The sequence below is a fragment of the Zonotrichia albicollis genome, chromosome 1 (assembly GCF_047830755.1).
Source record: "Zonotrichia albicollis isolate bZonAlb1 chromosome 1, bZonAlb1.hap1, whole genome shotgun sequence".
Classification (NCBI taxonomy): domain Eukaryota; kingdom Metazoa; phylum Chordata; class Aves; order Passeriformes; family Passerellidae; genus Zonotrichia; species Zonotrichia albicollis.
In genome coordinates this window covers 123,086,440-123,109,421 of record NC_133819.1, presented here as the reverse complement: position 1 = coordinate 123,109,421, position 22,982 = coordinate 123,086,440, and the positions used below count along the sequence as shown (strand labels likewise).

At 39.9% G+C, this 22,982-nt stretch overlaps 2 protein-coding genes across 3 annotated transcripts; one reads left to right on the top strand and one right to left on the bottom strand.

Moving 5' to 3' along the window:
- Window positions 1-464: 464 nt before the first annotated feature.
- Window positions 465-4,853, bottom strand: TMEM70 (transmembrane protein 70). Its single transcript, XM_005479380.4, has 3 exons — window positions 4,509-4,853; window positions 3,357-3,468; window positions 465-2,281 (listed from the first exon to the last, which is right to left on the bottom strand). The coding sequence occupies exons 1-3, from the start codon at window positions 4,836-4,838 to the stop codon at window positions 1,824-1,826; spliced, it is 900 nt and encodes a 299-aa protein (XP_005479437.2). The 5' UTR covers window positions 4,839-4,853; the 3' UTR covers window positions 465-1,823.
- A 633-nt stretch (window positions 4,854-5,486) lies between these two features.
- Window positions 5,487-19,790, top strand: ELOC (elongin C). 2 transcript variants are annotated; one of them, XM_005479376.3, is made up of 4 exons: window positions 5,487-5,627; window positions 12,915-12,973; window positions 14,424-14,567; window positions 17,147-19,790. In XM_005479376.3, the coding sequence occupies exons 2-4, from the start codon at window positions 12,970-12,972 to the stop codon at window positions 17,335-17,337; spliced, it is 339 nt and encodes a 112-aa protein (XP_005479433.1). In that variant the 5' UTR covers window positions 5,487-5,627; window positions 12,915-12,969; the 3' UTR covers window positions 17,338-19,790. The 2 variants fall into 2 exon arrangements, with proteins under 2 accessions (XP_005479433.1, XP_074408689.1); XM_074552588.1 differs by lacking the exon at window positions 5,487-5,627 and adding an exon at window positions 6,055-6,077.
- The last annotated feature ends 3,192 nt before the right edge of the window (window positions 19,791-22,982 follow it).

The window sequence follows — 22,982 nt, the reverse complement described above, 5'->3', positions numbered from 1 at the left end:
TGCTTAATTCTGAACTGGCCAAATTTCAAATTTAGAAATGAAAACCTTTTGCAGTAAGAAGGAAAAGATGAGGATTTTGATATTGCTTATAGAGTACATAAATATAATTTTGGGGCCTTTCCCTTACCTTCTTCAGCAAACTCTATTTGTGTTCTCCCCATATTTGTCATTGGAAGATCAAGCCAATCTCATCTTTCAATGCAAGCACCAAAAGAAGTGAGTGAATGCATCAGACAAAGATTACTTTAAACTAAGTAAAACATCATTTCAATGATGACAAATAGTACAACCAGGTGATCAGAATTGCTGATTCAATATAACTTGAATCTCACATGTTCAATATAATTTTATGAAAATTTTATTTATATATTATTGCTACCCATGGAATGATATTGGCTTAACAAGACATTATCACCCTTTTAAAATTATAGTTGTGCCAACCCGAAAAAACTGTCTCAAAAATATTGGGATGGGACGATTTGCTTTTTAATTACTAAGCAAGTACACCGAGGGCAGTCAGAAAAGCAACATTCAAAACCCTTGTTAATTATCATGTGTGGTGTCATCCTACAAAAGGAAATTGAAATAGTAGTATTGGAAGACATTTAGACTTTTAAATACAGGTTTTCAGCTACAACTTAGGAAACAGCTTGAAAGTTAGCTATAATTTTTTTATTTGCAGGATAGGGATGACTAGTAGCAATTATCAGATTTTCTTATTACAAAGGGCATTGTTAATACAAAAGGATTAATTCTAATTTTGGTTTTTTTCAATTCAGTAACTTTTATGTCTGAAAATATTAAGGCCCTTCATTCTTTGAAAACAAGTATCTGTCCGTTTATGTGCCTTCAGCTAAAAAAATTTAAATCCAACTTCTACACACTCAAGGGAGAAGAACCAGTCTAAGACCAGATTCCCCTTTTTAAGTTGAGTAAAATGTGGCTTTCTTCACCTGAAAATCAAGAGGTGTGTTCTTCAAAGGCCCAATTGCTTCCCCACCTTACATAAATGCTGACAGAATGCATTTTAACTACTAGCTGCTAGAATTTTCTTTGTTGATTCAAATACAGCACCTCTTGTCAGGGGGATGCTCACAGAGCTAATCTTGCGTCACAGTGTTTTCCCGTGCCCAAGAAGAGAAGCTTCTTGCTCTCCACCTTCGGGGACAGGGTTGCTGGGAGTGGGACTTAAGTTTACCAGAGAGTACCTTTGAGTAGCTAGAACTTACTGCTCTCTATATACACAGCCATTCTCCCCATGTTCTTCTCTCCTCTGGGAAGGAGTTGTAGCAGGAATTCACAAGAATACCTGTCTGCTTTCCAGAGACTGCTCCTGGCTACAGATGGTCTCACAAAGGGAAAGCAAAGCCACAATCACTCCCTTTACACCATCACCAGCAGCAACAAAAAGCCTGGTATTTTTTGATTAAGTACAATTAATATTTAAAGCTCAACATCTGAACTACATACTTGATAGGAAATTAGTGTCTTTTGACACAGAGGTGGTGGGACTGCCACACAGCTCAGGCATTTTACAGTTCTCTAGAGAACCAAAACCAACAATCAAATCAAGAATAAACAAGCAAAAGACAGGGCTAAGCATCTCCTTTTTTTACTGTATTTTATGTCATTAACTCTAAAGAAATCCTCACATTGTTTGCAATATTTTTTAAAAAGTGTTTCTCTTTATACACTCCAAAATGCATACAGAAAACTCCAGCTACTTGATACTTAAGCAAGTGTAATAAAGTGTAATAGATTTTTACATTCTTTCACATATATAGTACTGCATTATGGACAATAACACTGACATTATCTTCAAATTATTTCCTTTCATCAGCTTCCTTTACCGCCTCTAAATCCTCAAATTTAAAAACTGAGGATTTGTCATAGCCCATGAGATGGTTATAATCCTGAGGATTTGGGAAAAGCGTAGGATTAACAAGCATCGACTTCGTTTTAGCATAAAATGTTGTAAACATCTTGGAGATATCTGGAATCTTTACATCCTTCTGATGGAAAACAGTTGCTTTTTCTGCCAAGATGGCATTGTAGGTAATGGCTGTATAGGTGTCCACTTCATCTTTATAATAGAGCCGGATCACGTAACCTTTCGTAAGGAGATGCAAAGTAACCGGAGTTACAAACGTAAAAATCCCAATCAACCCATAAAAGGCACCTTGGACAAGCAAACTTTCCACTCCAATACCACTTTTGAGCATGATGTAGGGCATCATGAACAGGTTGAATATGCTGGTGGAGTAAGAGAAAAACTTCACACCTATATAAAAGAAATCAAAGAAAATAAAGGTTAACACTTACGAGCAAAATTTTTCCTACAATTACCTGTATTTTTCTACCACATAACAATGCCATTACTTGAACTGATGAAGTTACTGAAAACCCCTTTCCCTATTTTTTTAAGCTTATGGAGAAATCATTGAAAGCCCAATCTGCCTCGTTGCCACTGTTCTGATTTGTTTGCACCTTCATGCTGGGTTTATCAAAGCTGCCTCTATTTCTGTGATGCAGTCAGCCATTAGCTGTTATGCTCACATATGAAATTCTTTTCTGCCTTCACAGGCAGAAGATCTGCTTTCTAATGAGACTTGACTTCTTTCATGGACACATCTAATGGTGCTCATTGAAGAGATGGCAGACAGGGAATTTCTCCCCTCATCAACAACTAATCTTGACATTCAGCGTATTACAAAGAAGCCAGCTCGGCTTATACTGCCATGCATAAACCCTGGGTTACTAAATATTAGCAAGTACTCCCCATCCATTTTCCATGTGCCTTGAAAGACAGTAGCCAGTGCTGTGGACTACCCAAAGTCCTTAAATCACCCTGAAAACCAGGAGCCCAAGATGCTGTGACAAGTAAGCATGTTAGGGCACATTTCAAAGATGTGTATCAGAAAACATACAATGGCTTTCCCTTTCACTAGGTCTTTGCAACATTCACTGGCCAAAGAAAGATTTGCAAAGTGTCATTAGAGACGGAGTTCTTCATCATAATACCTGCCTGCCTGGGATGGAACACTTCCAAGCACACAGAATGTAAACAGCAGTTATAGCTCATCTTTGTTGCTTACTGGGCTGGATAAGCCACCCCAAGGGCCTCAAGAGAAGCCAAAGAAGGCTAAGGGGTTACAGAGACAAACAGAGCTCCCTGCACACCCAAGCAAAGAAGCAGAAACCAAGCACCACCACCACCCTGTTTTGTACATATGATCCAGATTCTGGCAAACTTGGAAAGGAGAACACTCACTTTTAATGTTTCATTTTAAAGTTACTAAATACTGTTAAAACTACAACAACAAAAAAGGCAATATAAACCACTTTGAGTCACATACCCAACACTGTCTTTGCCAAATTTCCTTTATAAACTAATCTTCCATGTTCTGGGTGATCATGAGGGGAGGATGTGCTGAGGCTGCGAACAGCCGCTCCTTGAAAAGATGCAACCTGAAAGATGAAACCAGTACAGGGCTAAGAACATCAGTATTACACTTTATATGTACTTATCCATGCATATACACACATCCATGTACATGCATGCACTCAGACAAAGTTTCTCCTTGCCCTGAACCTACCTCCAGCATTTCAAACTGAGCATTAAATTTAGGTTACACTCCAAAGCATGCCAGAAACTCCAACTAATATGCTGCCTGACTGTTTTAATAACTTACCATGTAAACATCCCAAATTAGCATGAAATATTTGCAACTCCATTACTGATAATTGAGCCAGCAATTGATTTACACACAGCTTTGCAGAGAGACATTCATGGCATCTGCACTCATGACATCTCTGTCTGATCATAAAATAACAGAATGGCCTGGGTTGAAATGGGCCTTAAAGATCATCCAGGTCCAACAGCCCTGTTGTGGGTAGGGACACCTTCCACTACACCAGTTTGCTCCAAGCTCCATCCAGGCTGGCCTTAAGCACCTTGAGAGTTGGGGCATCCACAGCTTCTCTAGGCAACCTACTCCAGTGCCTCACCATCCTCACAGAAAAGGATTTTTTTTAATATCTTAGATTAGCTAAATAGCTTCCTTTAGATTAGCTAAATTTACTCTCAGTTTTAATCCATTCCCCATTGTCCTCGCACTTCATGCTCTTGTAAAAAGACCCTTTTCCCTACAGGACTTTGCTGTAGGCTGCCTTCAGGTACTGGAAGGCCACAATTAGGTCATCCCGAAGCCGTCTCTTCCCCAGGCTGAACAAGCTCAATTCCCCCATCCAGTCACCGTAGGAGAGGTGCTACCTGCCCCCACTCATTTTGGTGCCCTCGCCCCCGCAGGTCAATGGGGGGCCCCAGAGCTGGACAAAGCACTGCAGGTGCGGTTTCACCAGAGCGTACGCCCCGAGGAACGCCTCGCTTTCCTCCTCAACATCCCCTAAGGGCAAAACCGCCAATCCCAGCGCCGCCGCCCCTTCCCCGAGGGGCGGGAACGTTCCCCCCGCTCCCACACAGTCCCCACACATTCCCCACACAGAACCTGTTGGGGCCTCGCAGCGGCAGCGGCCCGGTGGCGGCAGCCGGGGTGCGCGGCGCCCCGCAGCCATGCGGAGGCGATGGGGCGGCAGGCGGCGGGGGCGGCCCGGAGCAGCAGCAGCGGGAGCATGGCGGGGCCGCGGCCGCACCGGGGACACGGCGGGCGGTGCCACACCGACAGCCCCCGGTGCGCCGCCGCCGCGCGGCGCTTTGGTTCCGGCAGGAGGAGGCTCCGGCCGGCTCCGGCTCCGCGGCGCCCCCGTCGGCATCTCCCGCTCAGCCGCGGAATGCCAGAATCGGCTGGGCCGGAAAACACCTCTGGACATGAGGACATCGAGTCCAACCATGTCAATTAGACCGTGGCATTAACTGCCACATCAAATCATCCCTTAAACACCCCCGAGATGGTGACTCCACCACCTCTCTGGGCAGTCCATTCCAAGTCTAACATTCTTTCTGTGAAGAAATTCCTCCTGATGCCCAACCTGAACCTCCCCTGACACAGCTTGAGGCCATTGCTCTGTGTCCTCTCGCCAGCTGCCTAGGCTGACCCGACTTAAGAATCTCCTTTCAGAGAGTTGTAGAGAGCCATAAGGTTTTCACTGAACCTTTTCTTCTCCAGGCTAAATTACCCCAGCTCCCTCAGGTGCTCCTCACAAGGCTCATGCGCCAGAACCTTTACCCAGCTTCGTTACTCTCCTCTGGACAGCATCCAGCACCTCGATGCTGTGCATTAATTGAGAGGCCCAGAACTGAACACAGGACTCGAGGTGCGGCCTCATCAGCGCTGAGCACATCACTGCTCTGTTCCTGCTGGCCACACCATTCTGCACACAAGCCAAGACGCCACTGGCCTTCCTGACCAGCCGGGCACGCGTTCGCTCATGTTAACCTGCTGTCGGCAGACACCCCCAAACCCTGACATGGCGGGCCTCCAGATGCCCCCGGGAACTACGCGCCCCGGCATGCACCGCTCGGCGCGCACAGCATGCCGGGAGCACGGGCGCCGCACGGGCAGGGCGCGGGGGAGCGGAAGCGGCCCGTGACCCGGGCGGAAGCGCTCGGAGGCAGCTGGGCCGACACCGCGGCCCTGCGAGCGGGGCGGAGGGAGCGGCGCCCACGGGTGAGGGGCGGCCGCGGGAGCGAGACCCCGCCGGGGCCGCCGGAGACACCGCGGGGGCGGGGCGCCCCGTCGGGCGGGGAGCGGGCGGCCCCGGCAGCGGCCCCGCGGCGGGCAGCGGGCCTCGCCCCGCGCCCGGCGGGGGGGGCAGAACGGGGCCCGGGCGGTGGGGCCGGAGCGGCGCCGGGGCCGCCGGGGTGCGCGGGGTGCGGTGCCAGGCCGGAGTTCTCCCACCGAGGCGGCGGCGAAAGGCGCGTTCCTCCCACAGAGCGCTCTCTTTGGAACGCTGGCGCCGCCGGGAAGGGGGCTCTGGGGCAGTGCTGGGTTTGAGCATCGCTCCCGAACTCCTGCCGTAAGTGACGCTCGCCCCTTCCCTACGCCAGGCCGTAGGGAGAGGGGAAAAGTTCAGGCCGAAAGAATTTCGGATGCGCCCCCAGGGGTTGTTTTGCCAAGGTGAGACGTGCTGGTTAAAGTGATTCGGCTGTCTGGTCGGCGAATGTAAGCAAAGAAAAGGGTGATAACCCTACTTGTATAGACAGAAACGAGCTTTTGAGTGCCCTGTGTTCCTCAGAGGGAGGTTCTGCTTTAATACAAGGTAACCTGAGCATTGGTAAGTTATTGAGGGCTTCACATTTGTGTGTGAAAAGGTGCTGGTGCTGCTAGCAGTTCGCTTTGACAGTCACTTTGGTCTTCCACCAGTTAACTTTTATTAAATATTTCTAAATGCGTTTGGTAAATTAAGCTTTGTGTTCTGAGGAGACCTAGATAGTCACAGGCCGTTTGTTTACTTGGCTTCGATGGTTTTTGGAAGCAAACCAGAAAAACATAGATAAACAGGCACGTCAGAGGTCTTTAGGGTAAGAACCACTTGGTGCACTAATTTCCGAGTAATCCCCTACATGCTCCCAGTTTTCTCCCTTTGCTCTAATAAGGGCCAAAATAATTGTTGGGGGAGGGATCACGTTCAGTTAACTGAAGAGTTACTTTGAACGGCAGTAAGTGTGAATTAGTTTTCCTGCAGTACTTTGGCCGCATCTTTGTGCAGGTGGCCCACACCTTTATGCCTTGAGATCAGCCTTTTAATGAGCTTAAGTTATATCAGTAAAATGTTTACGTCAGGAAAGTTTTTGCTAACGTTTTCACTTGGAACGTTGGGATATTTTTTAGACACTTCTAGCACTACAGCATTTATTTTTTCCGTGTTGTGTCAGAGAAAAGCCATTTGAGATCTTTTTTTTTCCCTATGCCACAGTGGGTAATGAACAGATTTAGTAGTTTCACATAGTCTTAATGTGAAGAATATTAATATTGTTAATTGTTCTAATATTGTTATTGAGAGACAAATGAGTATCACACTCAAGGATTCTCAGCCTCAGGTGTTGTGTTTTTACAATTCTCATGTATGTTACAAGAAATCCTCAAGTTATGCCATGAAGGTATGGGGTTTGTCAGATTGTTTTAAGGAACTTCAATGTATTTTGACAAGTCTCTCAGCACCTAGAAAGGCTCAGGATTTAGTTGGCTTTGTTGTGGGGTAGTTTGCATAACAGCAGTTTTTGGTGAATGCCTATAACAAAAGGGCAGAAATCCATGCCCTGTAAAATTTTTTCTCTTTTCCCCCAATGGCAGGAGCTGTACAGTACAGCTTGGAAGTTTCTTTGGAAGAAAATAGTGACACTCCCCTGCCCATGCTTTTGAGGGTTTTTTTGCTTGAAGCTTTCTGGGGAATTATTGAAAAGGAAAGTTTCTTTAAACAGGAAAATAAATCTTAAGCGCTTTTGTGTTCTGTACATGGAATCCTACCCCATCTCCTGTTTATCTCAACTGGCATTCACACTCCTGTGTGCCCCAGGAAATTTGAATTTTAGAGTCTGAGAGTATTGGAGTAGTGAATCAGCTGATTTGGAAATCCTGCTCTCCTAGTTTCTCTTCTTGTTTTTTCTAAATATGCTTCAATCCCTTAACTATTATTACCTGAATTATTTTTTGATGTGTGCTGAGCAGTGAATGCTAAACTGAAGAGCAGTGTTTTTAAACAAGTTATTATACAGGATAGAGTAGAATTTAGGATTGAACAGTAGGAGGCTGCAGTTGTAACATGCAGCAGCCTTTGTTTATTGATAAACTCTTACTGATATATAAATGACCCAAAAACTTGTCACATTTGGCTTTTAAACAAACATAGGAGTTGGTGAAGGCCAATTTGCCATGTTTTCCAGAAATGGATAGTGTAGGATACAAATGTCAGCAGCTGAAGTGTACAAAAGTCCTGTGTCTGTCGTGCAGCTAATGAGTGGGAAGCTATTTGAATTTCCTTAAACCAGAAGCTGAGTTTTTAAAGGATTTTCCTGTGGGGTCAAAGAATCTGAATGCTTGAAATGTTTGCATAGCTCAGTGTTCTTGTGCAAATGAGAACAGAGCAGTGAAGGTTGGAAGCTGTGCAGTGTTCCAGTGTGTTCAGCCTATGTCCTTCAGGTCTGTCCCACTCAATGGCATACAAGGCATACAAAGAAATGATATTCTGGAAATTCTGGCAAGCTTGGGAGACCAGCATGCAGCTTTGGGAGTGAGCTGGGATGGTTGTGAACATCCCACTTTCAGTTTTGTTCTTGCATTTGGTGGTCAAGAGAAGCAGGAAGGAGATTAGACTAAACAGACTAAAGTTCCTATTTCTTCTTAGAGGTGTAAGAAGATGTTGAGGTAGGGAAACAAGAACACTTGCCTTGTCTGGCTTAATTGCCATGGTTTAGAGGTTTGTGATATTTCACACCATTTTACCTTGTAGGTGTAAATATTCTGGCAGCTTGTGGCAATTTTCAGTTCTCTAATATCCAGACAATTCTATGTTTTCTGCAGCAGGAAATAATTTTTAGACTGGCAGGAAAGTTTCTGTGCCAAATACACTGGGTTTAGTTGTATTGTATGCTCCTTCTGATTAAAAAGTGATATATCCCTTTCATGTAAACTTTCTCTTAATAAATGCAGGTTTTTGCCTTTTTTCTTTTTTTAAGGAGGCAAAGCAGGAGAACAGTAATATCTAATATATGTGGTTTTTTGACATTTAAGTCAGGGAGCTGAGCTACATTGTGGTAATGCCACATAAGCTTCTTGAAGGGCAATTGGAATTGTGAATGTACTTTAACATAAATTAGTGGTTCTTTGCAGGAGTCCGAAATAGTCAAGTCAATATATGTAAAAAGTGCTTGTGAACAAAACTTGTATTCTTCTTATCCTGACTGCTGCATTGGTGTAGCCTTGTTGAAGTCAAACAGGGCAACTATAAAATGTGGGAAAGTAATTAAAATGTAGGTAGTTACCAAGCATGTTCAGAAATCTCTCTCTTTATTCCCATTGTCTTGTCATTTATGCTGCTTTCATTATACAGAAGGAAAATATAGTGATATGTTTTGTAATAAACAGTACACTGGAAATACAGTGAGAGAAAATAATTTATTGGAAGACAACATAGAAGGTTGCTTGACTTTCCTTGACCTATTATTTAAAACTTAAGGCCATGCCATTGTCAATTTAAAAAAAGGTACAGAAAATTTCCTTCCATGTTCTTTTTGTACTCCCTGTATGCAGAAGTGAGAATTTGTGGGAGGTATTTCTATATTCTTTTGGTTTATTTTCTGTGTGCACTTTTTTCTGCCTTTGAAAGTGTTCTGGTCTTCATACAATATCGTGACAGACTGAGCACTTCTTGATCCAGAAGAGGAAACATTACTGGGTTTTTTAGGTTTTTCGGAGTTCCTGAGTTTCTTGTTTTTATTTTCTCCACAGTTGTTGCATTGGCTCTCTGATTTTTCTGGGCTCTCTGCTGTTGGCTATTTTGTCAGGAATAAATCTATACTGCTAATGGTGTTTATGATTTTTTTTTAATGACACAGCATTGCATCAGAATGGAAATTGAGTGAAACTCAGTGTGTTCCTTGCTAACATATCAGATGCATCATATATTGGAAATATTATGTCTTTTTCTTAAAAGCAGGTTGGCTTTTCTTCATCTTTTACTTTTGGCAGTCGAATATTTGGAGTTTTCCATATCCAGAACCAAACTTGTATTCTGGAATAGCGCTATAAATTGTACTCTTATTTTTGCTTATTTTCATTAGTTGAACTTAAACTGAGATATTATGTTGGCATCATTTTTCTGACGATGTTTATCCTTTTAATGAATTTTTATATTTATCTTCATCCCAGTTTTGCTAAGCTGAATAAGGAGGATTACTTTTTCTTTTATAAACAGGCTTTTTAGTCATATCAGTAGGTTCCTTCTGTAGTTCTTCTAATTCAAACTTCTTTTTCTTGAAAAAAGGAATTCAGAATTACGTGTGGTATTCCAGACAAGCTGTTGCTCATCTGCAACATTGCTCATATTCCCTATCTTTATTGAAAAGGAATCCTCAATGATTTGCCTCTTTGTGCCTCACCCTTTTATTTTTCTTTTATTTATTTTTCTTTTATTTTTCTTTTGCTCCCACAGACCTCCATCAGTTTATAGTTTACCACAGAAAGACTATAGTCCCAAATAACATGCCCTGACTGCATGAAAGAAGACTGTATTGGTCCCTTCATGCAGGAGTCTTGATTTCATACAACTTAATTTCATGTGGCTTCTTCAGGACTGGTCACTTGTCTGTGTTACATTTTGTCCCACTTTTGTTGCAGTGCTTTCCACTTCTGTCTCATCCAAATCTGCCTATTCTTTTCTGGCAGCATTGTTTTTAAAAAAATCAACGTATTTCTTTGGGGGAACCAGTAGTTCTTTCCTATGTTTGCAACACCATACTGTACTCTTGTAGTCTTGTAGAAAGATTCTTTCTCATTTTAAGATTACTTCTCATCACATTTATTTAACCCCAGATGATATATGAAGCCCAGATTGCATCTTGAGTTTCCTTTTTCCCAAAGAAAATGACTGATTAATTTTTTAGAAACTAGATTAGTTCAGCATGCCCTAAAACTATGAAGGCTTACTGCATTTTTATCCTGCTTTACTGTTTAGTACCATTGAATTCAGACCACTGAGCCTGATGATTTTTTTCTTCTTTGTTAATTACTGTGGTTTTTCCTCTCTAATCATATGATGGCACATATGATTTATTAAAATGCTCTTTGTGTATTTTTGCAACATCTGCTTTTTTTGTGTAGACTTTTTCAGTTCTCCATTTTTAGTCTTTCAATGTATTAGTTTCCTCAACTTAGGCTTTTACCTTGCAAGGTGCTAATATGTCTGCATTCCCATTAACTAGCCTTTACTCCTGTGTTTAGTGGCATTATTTGTATTGTAAACCAAGGCATATTTTATCATCACCAACACTTCCAAAGAGTGGTTTCACTTCTGTGTTGTTTTTCTTTTTTTGTTTTTTTTCCAAATATTGTTATTTATAAATCATGGATGGTTTCACTACTCTTTTGCAATGTAGGAAATGGTTTTGTGGCTAGAAAAAGAGGTAGTACAAGTGATCATCTTTTGCAAAGTAGAAGTAGCAATGTGAGGTATTTCTTCAGTTCCTGAGCAACAGATACTCTCCAATAAGATGACTGATTTCCATTTGGAAAAAACATTTGAAATAGGGTGCAAGATCCCATCAGTTTTGGGCCCTAGCTGTCCCAGCACTCAAATATAAGTTCCTTAGATGAGTTCCTAGAATTAGGGAAAGTGATGAAGGCATTTAACACACCATGTTAGGGAATTTCTATTATAGCATACACAAATTAACTCTCAAAGAACATTCTTAAGTGTGCCTTATATTCAGGAACTTTTCCCCTGCCAAGAGTACAGGTTAAAATGTTGCTTATATCAGTGGTAAAGAAAATATTTTTTAGAGATAGTTCTGTAAAGTCAGGATAACTTTCAAAGAAAGCAGCAGTGTAAGTGGAGGATTATTTTTGCCCATTTCTCTTCAGACAACTAAAAACTATTGGTTATGTGTGTGTAGTTTCATTAGGTGAGCATAACAAAGTGCCTTCTTATGAAAGCATGAAGAGATATTTGCACTACTTCATATTTGTAAAAAGACAGATGGAATAAACCAGCATCAAAGTGACATTTTGAAAAAAGACAGATGGAATAAACCAGCATCAAAGTGCTGGGCAGAAGTGAAGTGTTCAGCAATAGCAAAGAGGTGTCTGTAGTACTTCTTCCAAATTGTGCAGCTTCCTCAGCTTGCTTACATTTTTTAAATAAATGTTTACCAGAAACAGGAGGGAGCAAATGTGGGATGTGGTCTCTATTCTGATCTCTTTACTGCCCTCAACCCTGCATATCAGCTGGGAGACCATCTGGAATCACTTGTGCTATTTTCCTAGATGTGTGGACACACAGCAGTGTCATTGATTTATACTGGGCTAATGTTTGCAGAGTGGCTGTTGTTATGAAAGGAATTTTAGGACAGCAGGTGGGTGGGTAGAATTTCTCTTCCAAAGTTTTCTTTTAGACAGAAGAGATGCAGCTTGGGGTAAAGAAATAGAAGTTGTATGTGAACATATCAGGTTTGTTTTGCAAATAAGTACTTCCATTTCTCTAACTCTTTAATTTCTTTTCCATAGAGAAAAACACATGCAGCAAGCTGGATATCAGTATACCAGCTATGGGAGCTCCTGGTTAACTGTACCCACAATATATGTCTGAAGTAGATTATCTAGGTGATATTGGTAGTGATATTGGGAACTGTCAATCTTCTGTGAAGGACAGGTTGAAGGCCAGGTATTTAGTGCATACTGATTAGACTGATCCCTGAGCCTTCTCTCCTCTGGCCTAAACAACCCCAGTTCTCTCAGCCTATCCTTGTATGACAAGTGCTTCAATCCCTCAGTCATCTTTGTGACCCTTTGCAGGACTCCCTTCAGTCTGTCATACTGACCCCAGCACTCCAGATGTGTCCCAGCAGTGCTGAGTGGAGGGGCAGGATCACCTGCCTCAGCCTGCTGGGAATGCTCTTAAATAAAGTCCAGGATGCTGTGGGCCATCTTTGCTGCAAGGGCACGCTGCTGGCTCATGTCCAGCTTGTCCACCAGCACCCTCAGGGCCATTTGTGCAAAGCTGCTTTCCAGCAGGTCGGCCTCCACATAGCACTGAAGGTGCTGAGGTGCAGGGTTTGCATTTCCCATGGGTGAACTTCTTAGGTTTCCTGTTTTCAAAACATACTGCTCATCAACACTGCATGTTGTCTGTCATCATGTTCTCTTTGGAAGAGTGTTTATGGTAACACAAAGACTAATAAAGGAAGGGGAATTTAAAAATTGTGCTGCTGACTCAAAATATTGCCACTTGTGTTTTTTCAGACGCTCCTATTGCAAAATCTGCAGTTGAAAAGAAACATTTTTTTATAAGAAGAGAATGGGTAAGTTCACAACTTCAGGAGTGTTTCTTGGTTTTGTATTATTTGAAGCATTTTCTCACGTCAGTAGAGGAGGTGGATTCTAAGGGTTTAAATGTTGATCTTGTCACTTCTTGTAGCCTCAAACTTCCTATAGATGCTTTAAACAACTTCCTATAGATGTTTTGTAGGAGAATTTTCTCAAATGACTGTTTACTGGAAGATTTGTTCAGAGTGCATCTGTTCTAACAAAAAATTTCATTTGCCTAACATGCATAGTCCTGAAAATGTACATACTAAAATAGGAAAGCCTCTAGGTTTTTATAGCACTAAATGTTTATATCGTGGCCAAGAAAATTTCACTGTGTACTTATTTTAAAATAATTCTTTGTTTGTTTGTTAACTAAAGTCAGCCTGTTGAATTCTGGCTCAGAGATCATAATACAGACTGATTTCTGATAAATTACATTGTGTGTGACATGACTACATTTCTGAAACTGTTGTTTCTGCCTCAGCAAATGACTGGTTAATGAAACAGGATTGGATCGATTCTGGTTTTGTCTCTGACTGTATTATAGCATGTTTGGCGCTGGTAGAACTTTATTAAAATTGGTAATAGCTACATAATACAATTTTAACTTCAAGTTCACAAAGCAACTTGACTGGGGGAGTTTTTTATTTGCTACACAGGCAACAGTAATTCAGCTTTTAAAAGTAGCACTGTCAGGATACAATAAAAGAAAGCACAAAAAGGGAAGAGGGATAAAGCCTTCAGAAGAAACAAAGTAGAAAGCAGGTGTTCGGCAAAACAGAAGGGATAAGGGAAGCTGCCAGCACAGTCCAACTGCTATGAGGAGAATTTTTCAAATCTCCCTAGGTTTAGTGCTTTGGCACTTTGCATGCTTTCTGCCAAAGGCACCAGCACAGGTATGCACTGATGCTGTATGGTTCTGGGTCTGGTTGGGCAGTCAGGGAGAATGAGTCTTACTTCATGTCATTTCTTCAGTGCAGGGATATTGACTGCTTTTGTTCTTACCAGTGCTTCAGAAGGCATTTTTTCCTTGCTGTCTGTATTTTTCAGTATCAGATATGTGTTTGGTTAATTTTTAGCAAGTATTAGTATTATAAACATGACTGTAGATTTAATGGAAGGAAGCAGTAGCATGTTCAATTGACTTGAGAATGTCTAAAGGAAAATTTCATTCCTGTGTAGATTTTAAAAATCATGTCAGAATTTGATGATGGAAGGATGTTAATAAAGAAAATTTCAGGTTTTGCAAAATTACTTTAAAACAGATTGCTGGTTACTTCAGAAAAATAATCTTCAAACGTGTAAAATGCTTCTTTCTCATTTCTGGTTGTATTGTGCTCTTCAGTCTGCAAACATAGTCATAGAAAAAACTGCAACTTGCATTTTTAGTAATGTGAATCAGTATATTGTGTTCTGAAACCATTGTCTTTTTTTCCATTACAGATGGAGAAGAGAAGACATACGGTGGGTGTGAGGGCCCAGATGCTATGTATGTGAAGTTAATATCCTCTGATGGCCATGAGTTCATTGTAAAAAGAGAGCATGCATTAACATCAGGAACAATAAAAGCTATGTTGAGTGGACCAGGTAGGTACAGTAGACTTAGTACCTTTACCTTCTTTTTTTCACTTTTGGACAGTTTGAATTTTTATCATGCAGTGAGTGAAAGTTAGAAAAAATACTTACTTTTCCACATCCTGTCTAGTTTCCAGCAGAACAGTTCATTTCTGTTGGGGTATTGTGGTACCAGGCTTAAAATTGACTCTGCTGTTTGGACAGTTAGGGGTCTCACTCTGTCCTGCATTGCTACTAGTTTCCCATGGTATGAGAACTTGAGGGTATTATATGAAACATGGAGCTGCCAAGTTCAAAATGAATGAGAGCTGGTAGTTCTTTATTTCCACATCCATGGCAGAGCTTCTGGTATTCCATATGGAGTTAATTTTCTTCATAGCAGGTCGCATGGTTCTGTGCTTTATATTTGTGATTAACAGAGCCAATAACACACCTGTTTTAGCTGTTGCTGAAAGATACACACTGTTCATGCCTCCTCTGTTTCTCACTCTTTCCCCACTCAATAACCAGACAAGAGGGTATGCAAGAGGCTGGGAGGGAACACAACCAACATGACCTGAACAAACTACTGAAGGAGATATCACATTCCATATGTCCTGCTCCAAAGTTAAAAAGGGAGAGGTGTAAAAAAGGGAAGTTCTCAAGCCATTTTTGCTTGCGAACTGTCTGGTCATCAGTCTGCCCATGGGAGGTGGTGATAACCATTGCATCACTTGTTTTGTTTCCTTTCTCTTCTCTCAGCCTACAAGTTTTCTTACTTTTACTGTTCCTTTCCTCTTCCCTTGTCCACCCACAGCAGGGGTAAATGAGCAAGAGGCTGTGTGGTGCTTTGCTGCCTACTGGGGTTAAGGCCACATGTTAACAGCATCCTATGGCAAGGAGTTCCTGAGCTTAATGGTGAAAGTTAGCTTGAGGTGAGGGGAGATAAACTTACAGGAGGGAAGGATGTCACATGGTGCTGAATATATGAGATTATATCTGGTTTAAGAAGTGTCTGAACTAATTTTTGAAAACCAAAAGGGTGGAGGAGAGAACAGGGAGAAGTTAACACAAGTGCTTTCTCTCTTCTACGCTTTCTACGCTTTCATCCTGTGTTTTTCCTTTGGCCACTTCGGTGGTGGGGCAGTGGGCTACATGGAGCATGGAGCTGAATATGGTCTTTCTTATGTTCTCATTTAGATTGTGGCGAGACTGGAGAGTTTTTTTAATATTTTTTTTCTAATATTTTTTAATTACTTAGTAATACTGGGGCAAACTGAACAATTAAAATTCTCAGTGTCATTTTAATAGTTACATTTGAAAATATGTTATAACTGTTTGGTGTCCATGTCAGCCTCCCAGACATCTAAGAGGAAGAATAGTTACAAGACTTGCTCTGAATTCATTCAGTGTGAAGGAATAAAAGACAAAGTCGCCTGCTTAGAGGGCTAGAAACTGACTCTATAGGACTCAGCAGTCCAGAATATTTTATATAAGTACTAACAAGACAAATGGGTCACAAGGAAAACTACTGTTGCTGTCTAGTTCAGTAGGTCATAGTTTCACTGATGTGTAAGTCTTTTGTTTCAGTGCTGTAGCTTCTCCAATATGCTAACATTTCTTCTTTTGCTTCCAATTCTTCCTGTACTAAAATTCAAGCCATATTGGCTTCAGTGCATGCAGATATTTCTACACAAATCTGTGTAGACATTAGTAAATAGCTCTGCTTTGTAGCTAGAAGGAGATGCCCACAGAAATAGTGGGAACTAAACATTGCTAGTCTCCCATAACCATGGAGTTAATGTTAGTATTTTTTTATTGCCTTTCAGTTTAATGAGTTGAAAGTCCAAGGATGTGAGAGGATGAGAGACAAAAATAATAGAAATGCTGTGGGATTTCTGTTATAGGATCCCAACTTTTGTATTATCCAGGTTTCATGGTTATAGGCACTATAGAAAGCAAATTTCAAATGTACTTGTGGTTTGAGATTTGAATTTTGAATAAATTCCTTTGTATCTAATAGGGTAAACTTGCACTGCATGTAAACTTCCCTCCAGTGCAACTAGAATTTCCCTGTCCCTGCTGTCTATCTGTTTTCATTGTTTATCAAGTTAATGTGTCTTTGAGGTCTCAACTCTCTTGTCAAATCTACCTGAAACTGAGCAATTCAAAGCTACTGGGTCATAGAAGGGACTACTGATATACACATATATGTGTGCAGATATGAAACATCTAGAAACTTTTTTTTTTTTTTCCCTTTGATAAGACAGCCAGAAATTGGGATTGATGCCTCTTAGAGCTTAGCACACAGCTAAGTATCTATCAGCTGTATTGGAGTAAATCTAAATTTCTGGTGTAGTTGTTCAGAATAATGTTGATAGGCTGCAGCCTAAATAAACATTTCATAATGCTGGGTGTCTTAATATTCCTGAGGGCTCTGAATGTGGCACATCCTGCTTTACAATGGAGAATCTAATACCTTGGAAGATGAGACTTACGCAGGTCTATTTAGAATGCATTGTATAAATATGGTAAGTTGTTTCATTTTGCAGTAAATTGAGATTTTGACTTCTGGTTTGGTGTTCTTGTGTGTTGTTTTTTTCTTTCTACAGGTCAGTTTGCAGAAAATGAAACAAATGAGGTCAATTTTAGAGAGATCCCATCCCATGTCCTATCCAAAGTATGCATGTATTTCACCTACAAGGTCCGCTATACTAACAGCTCTACGGAGATTCCTGAATTCCCAATTGCACCTGAAATTGCACTGGAACTTCTGATGGCTGCAAACTTCTTAGATTGTTAAATAAAATAAATTATAATAAAAAATGTAAAACTTTTTTCAGTATTTAATACATGTAGTTCAGTTAGTAACTTTTTTCAGATAGCATGTTGCGTGTGTGCTGTTGAGAACTGTAAAGTTCACTGCAGAGGCGATTGCCTTCAGTTCTTTTGCATATAGCAATCTTTCAGTTGGAGTTTGTTTTGCTGCTTACACAAATAAGGACCTTTTCACAAACTGAGACAAATAAACAAATATGCCAATTAGTAGATGGCTATGCCTTATCCTTTAGGTGTGGTAGAACTTTCTTTTAATACAATGGCTGTAGCAAATACTGGAGTTTAGTCTAGTACTCTCTAAAAGATAATTATAGTTACATTTGAGTAGCTGTTAAAGGTTTCTAGCTTTCTCTTATTTTTAAAGTTTCTAAACATCTGAACTTAATCTCCTTTGTAAGATAGTTGTCCTGTAGCATAGTTACACTAACTAGATTAGAAGTGCCCTCTTTATATACTATCAGTGATATTCCGTTTAGGTTTAAAGTGGAGTATGTAGGAGAATGCTTAAAGCTTTTAATTTAAGTCATAGCTTAGACATGTGCAAAGGTGTACTTGATAACATTTTGCTTCTATAACCTCAATTTACCCCATTAGTAATTTCAAATATTCCAGTTACTTGTCTGTACAGTAAGACTGTGATCCTACTGACAGTGACTTTTAAGGGGCAAAATAACTCTTAAAATCTGTGTATATTATCTTCTATATAACATATGTGCTTTTTCTTAATATACTGTCACTTGACCTGATAAGGATTTTATATGGCTTCAGTTATGGTTTATTTCCGTTGTTCTGATTGTTTATGTAAAGTCTGTATTTAATGTCTAGAGTAGTAGAGTCATTTAGTAGTCATTTAAATTTTGTAACATAACAACTGAAAAAATAGCAGTTGCCCTACCTTTTACCTCTTCCTCAACCTCTCCCTTGTAACCCATAGCAAAAGACCCTGAAATGTGGAGGTCTTTTATATTTGAAGGAAAGGACATTAAGCAGATGTTTTAGGAGCTGTTTTATAAATTTCATAGGTATTTCCAGTGTTTTTAAAAATGTTTTAGGGGAAAAAGATTGGCAAGCCACTGACATAATACTAGAGTGGAATATGTTATCTCTTGGTAGATCCTGCTGACAGTGGCCTGTAGTATCAGTTCTTTGTTCAAAACAAGTTTCCATAAAGAAAACAAACAACTTAAGACAAAAACTTGCTTATTGTTCAGCTGCAGCCTGAAGAACCCTTCTGCTAAAATCATCTGTAAATGAGAATACAACTAATGCATCATGAGAAATGATGCAAGAACAATGTAATTAGAATTTCCATCAGCTGCCACTGCTTCAGCTTTGTTTTGATCAAGAAGTGATTGTGGTCTATCATGGAAAAATCCCATCAAATGATGGTGGAACCTCTTTGTAGATGTTTTAACTCACAGTTAATTTAGAGGGCTGAAACTCTCCTCTAAACCTGTTTGTCAACATAAATGCAACTTGGAAGAGATTTTCCTGAGTGAAAGCTAGTAGCTTAGATAGACTATGCAGTCTGCCCATGGAGGAGGTCAGTTCTGACAAGTGAAATTTTATTCTGGGCTTAAACAATGCTGACGTTTGTCAGTGTGTTGGTAGATTAGCTGACATTTATTCACGTCACATACTTTGGCACAATTTAATGTGTTTAATGAGGGGATGTTTGTGACTAGATTGGCTTTGCACGGTAAAGCTGAAGTGCATTGTAGGGTGATTGTCTGAAATTCCATGTGTAAGCACTCTGGTCAGTGCTGTTAGTAACTCATTTTCAAGAGCACTAGAATGATAAACCAGAGATACCCTGTTATGCTGCTTTTGTTAGAGCCGCTAGGAATACCCTAAAAGGTCAAGGAATACCAACATGGATATTTTAGTCACAGCTACATATCAGTCTGAGTCAGTCTTAAGTTCACTAGCCATTTTTAACAGTCTTGAGGCTAATGACTTGAAGCTAAAAATTATTTAGTTTTAAACTAAGGCAAAAAGGATGCCATTTTTTAAAACAGTGGGCTTTTTCTTCTTTTTTTTTTTCTCTTCCCCTTTTTAAGCATTCTAGAACAATTTCCTTGATTTTGTTAAAATACATTTGCATTTGAAGATTCTGTACTTTAGCAGTAAGGTAAAATAGCTGGTTTAGCTCTGAATAATAATTTTGTTGGTTTTCTTTAAGCTTAATGTATGATACAGTAGCTTTGAACACTCAGGAATGGCAGTAGTGTCCCAGAGTGCACTATTTGCAAAACCACCGGCTGTTAAAATGAACCAGATTTCTAAGGGGGAGGGGGGCAGGGAGAATTAGTGCAATTTCCATGGTAGTTAAATGGGTATGCTATTATCAGACAATTGGAAACTTACCACGCTTAACCCCTGAGTTCTAAATAAATTTCAAAGTTGAAAATTTTTAAACCTGTGTTTCTGTTGATTTATGACATCTTAGAGGAAGTGTTCATATGCAGAATCATCATTGTCCTGGCTCTACTGTATGGTGAGCAAAATGCTAATGTAATTAGTATTTGGATAATAGGTTGTGGAGCTCCATGTGAAAAATAAAAGGTGATGAGTTTTTTCATAGTTCTGAAGAGTTTTACAGAGTTGAAGTGTTAAGATATCTTTGTGCTGCTCTGAATTACAAGCATCTAGAACTCTCAGCACCAAGTGCTAAAAAGGCATGGTATTCCTGAACAGGCTTGAAGAGGATACTTTCAAGGATATCCTGCTGGGGATATTTTGAAATCTTCAACTGCCCCGGGTTTCCACATTGTGGTACTTCTTTTGCTTTGAAAGATAGCCCTGTATTTGAGGTTCAGATTTTAAGCTGAACTGCTGATTTAGTCAGAAAAACTCCCAGATTCTTTATAAACAATGAGAAGAATTATGCTGAGTTTGTCATCATTTGAGTGTGAATAAGCTGCTGAAGAAGTCTCTGATGGTCTCCAACATGAAATCGTCTGTGCATCTAGAATGATCAAAACTCCCTCCCACAAGATACAAAATTCCTTTTTGGTTTTGAACTCAAAAAAAGGAGGCTTCACCATCAGGATTCTCTGTGCCATTATATTCAACAGATGTTGAACATGGTATCCTAAAGGCATTTCTCAATTAATGGTAGGAAGTTTGGAAAATCAGTTGCTTCTGTCTGTGTTTTATTACTGTCTATTTTATTTCACAGGCCTAAATTGCAGTAGTGACTGTTTGGTTTTTTATCCCTTTCTTCTTTTTACTTTGCCCATTGAAAGGGTGCTCCCGAAACCTGCCTAAATCTGTTGGTTTGTGTGATGAAGTGGACAAGGAATGTCGTGGGGCAGGAAAGTTAACTTCTCAGTCCATGTTTTGTATTCCTAGTTTATTTTGCCAGGTCTCAAATATTGCAATGTAATTTAAGGGAGTAGTAGTTACTGCAGAGTAAACAAAAGCACAAGGAGAAGTAGCACTGTTCCTACCTAAAAACTAAGGGTGGAAGCTGTGGTATAAACTTAATTTCAACATCTGAGTAAGACAAGAAGAGCGGGAGTAAGAGAAAAATAGCAAGAACTTATTAAAGACTGAGTGGATTTGGAAAATAAACTATGATGCTTGTTTTTAAAGACAGATTAAAGCTTTAGGAAAAAAGAGGTCTTAGGGATTTTTTCCCATAGAAACAAGTTCAACTTTTGAAGGCTTTTGACAAATAATGGACTGCATTGGAGTTGGATTTCTTTTTAAATGTAGCTTATTAGATGGTAATTTTATGGGAAGATAACCAATGCTGTGAACTGCAGGTGCGGCTCAGTGTTTGGATGAGCTAGGAAAGAGGACAAAGTAGATTCTGTGGTTATTATTAGTCACTGTGAAGCTTGAGTGTCATCACTAAGGCAGCACAGAGAAAAGGGAGTTTTTATCGAGTTTTAACAAGTGTTATGTGTCATGAAATAAAACTTTGCATATGCTGCATCTGGAATGTAGGTTGTGCAATTTCTCCTCTATGAGAGAAAGGTCACTGAGATTTAAAAAAAAACCCTACAAAACAGCAGCCAAAAAATCTGTCTCTCTGTCATTACCATGTTACTGTTTTATGTTTACAGAATACAGGATTTTCTTCTCACGCTAAATGGGAGGAGATCAGAGTTGCGAGATCATGATTGTTCTTTGACAAATGGAGTACTTCAACATTTTATCCTTTTGAACTTTCGTCATCAGTTTTCAAGATGTGAGTCATGTAATGTTTTGTTGTCTCACATATTGAGGGTAGAATTGGAAAATTAAATTAAAATTGCCCCTGAAATATGTACTGCCTTTTAGATCAGAGAAAGTAACCACAAGAGAGCTTCTAAATAAATTAAAATTTACAGTTTAGTGATAAAGTTGCTAGTTTTCAGGATAGTTTTGTGAGATTAGTTTGTGAATACATGAATGGATTAATGCAGTTCTGTATTTATTTGTAGTTAATTTCTTTCTTCAACCAGAAGTTACTTTGAAGTTAAAAAACCAAATAATTCCATTGATTCGTGTTGAAAACTGCCTTTTCAGGTGAGAATTCATAGCTAAGGCTTTTCTTCCCATGGCAAAAAATACTACTGGTATCCTATTTACACTAATAAAAATGTATCTACCAAATCACCACTACACAAAACTATAAATAATACATAATCTGTGTCTTATGTTGCTTTGAATTCTTATTACTCTGTCTAGCAAAACAATGGGATGCCTGTTATGCAGATTAAAAAGTTGTCAATTTTAGCTGGTATCACCAAGCTTAAAAAATATCTAGAATTTGAATGCATTTGGCACAAAGGATTTATTTTCTCTTTTTATACAGGGAAAAGCTTCCCGCATTACCATACTAAGCTGACATATAATGTTTTTCAGAAGTGACACTCCATTTGAGTCAGAATTATTTGTAGTTTGCTACAAATGAAACATGAAAATGATATATCAATATTTAACATTTAAGCTGCTTTCACAGTTGTCATAGATATTTGACTTGTAATAAACAACTGTGACTTAAGGAGAGAACATCTGAAAATACTCAGCTGAAATAGTCAACTGCTCACCCATTCTGTTTTTATATCATGGCTCTGGTTCATGGTAATTGTATCCCATATGAAGTCTTGTCTTTCCCGAGGGACATTAAATAAACTGACAGGCTGGACCAGTGTCACCTTGGTGTAGAGGCCTGAGAAATTAAATTCTTCAAGCTCTGTAAATAGTGTGCAGGGTCCAGTAAGGACAGTATGCAGTCTGATGTACACAGTTTCTTCTCAGCCCTTGGGAGCTGTGGTGGTTTATCACACATCTGTATCTGTAGAGGTTACCCAAGATGCCTCTTCAGTAGTTTTATCTTGCTTCTAGGCTGGCAAAACCAAACACCTCCTTCATTTTGAAAATTCTTTATCTTCTTTGCTGGTTATGAAGTCAGACTCACTTCTGTGCATTCCTATTAATACCATGAACGAGGTATTCATGTAACTCTTGGAGTCACCTGAGAAGCCTCCAGATCACAGGTTTTGGAGATAAAATAAAATTACTAAATTATAATTAGGTTCAAATCTTGGGGGTACTATCACTGAGCAGCTCCCGAACACTTGGATTTGACAGACACAGTAATCAACCTGCTCACAT

Bases quoted from the DNA above. Each gene is read 5' to 3' on its own strand.
- TMEM70 (XM_005479380.4), bottom strand. From the start codon at position 4,838: ATGTCCTCATGTCCAGAGGTGTTTTCCGGCCCAGCCGATTCTGGCATT. The intron at 3,469-4,508 runs GTTCTGTGTGGG...TTCATCTTTCAG, and splicing joins CCGCTGCGAGGCCCCAACAG to GTTGCATCTTTTCAAGGAGC. The intron at 2,282-3,356 runs GTATGTGACTCA...TCTTTTATATAG, and splicing joins TTTGGCAAAGACAGTGTTGG to GTGTGAAGTTTTTCTCTTAC.
- ELOC (XM_005479376.3), top strand. The intron at 14,568-17,146 runs GTAGGTACAGTA...TTCTTTCTACAG, and splicing joins AGCTATGTTGAGTGGACCAG to GTCAGTTTGCAGAAAATGAA.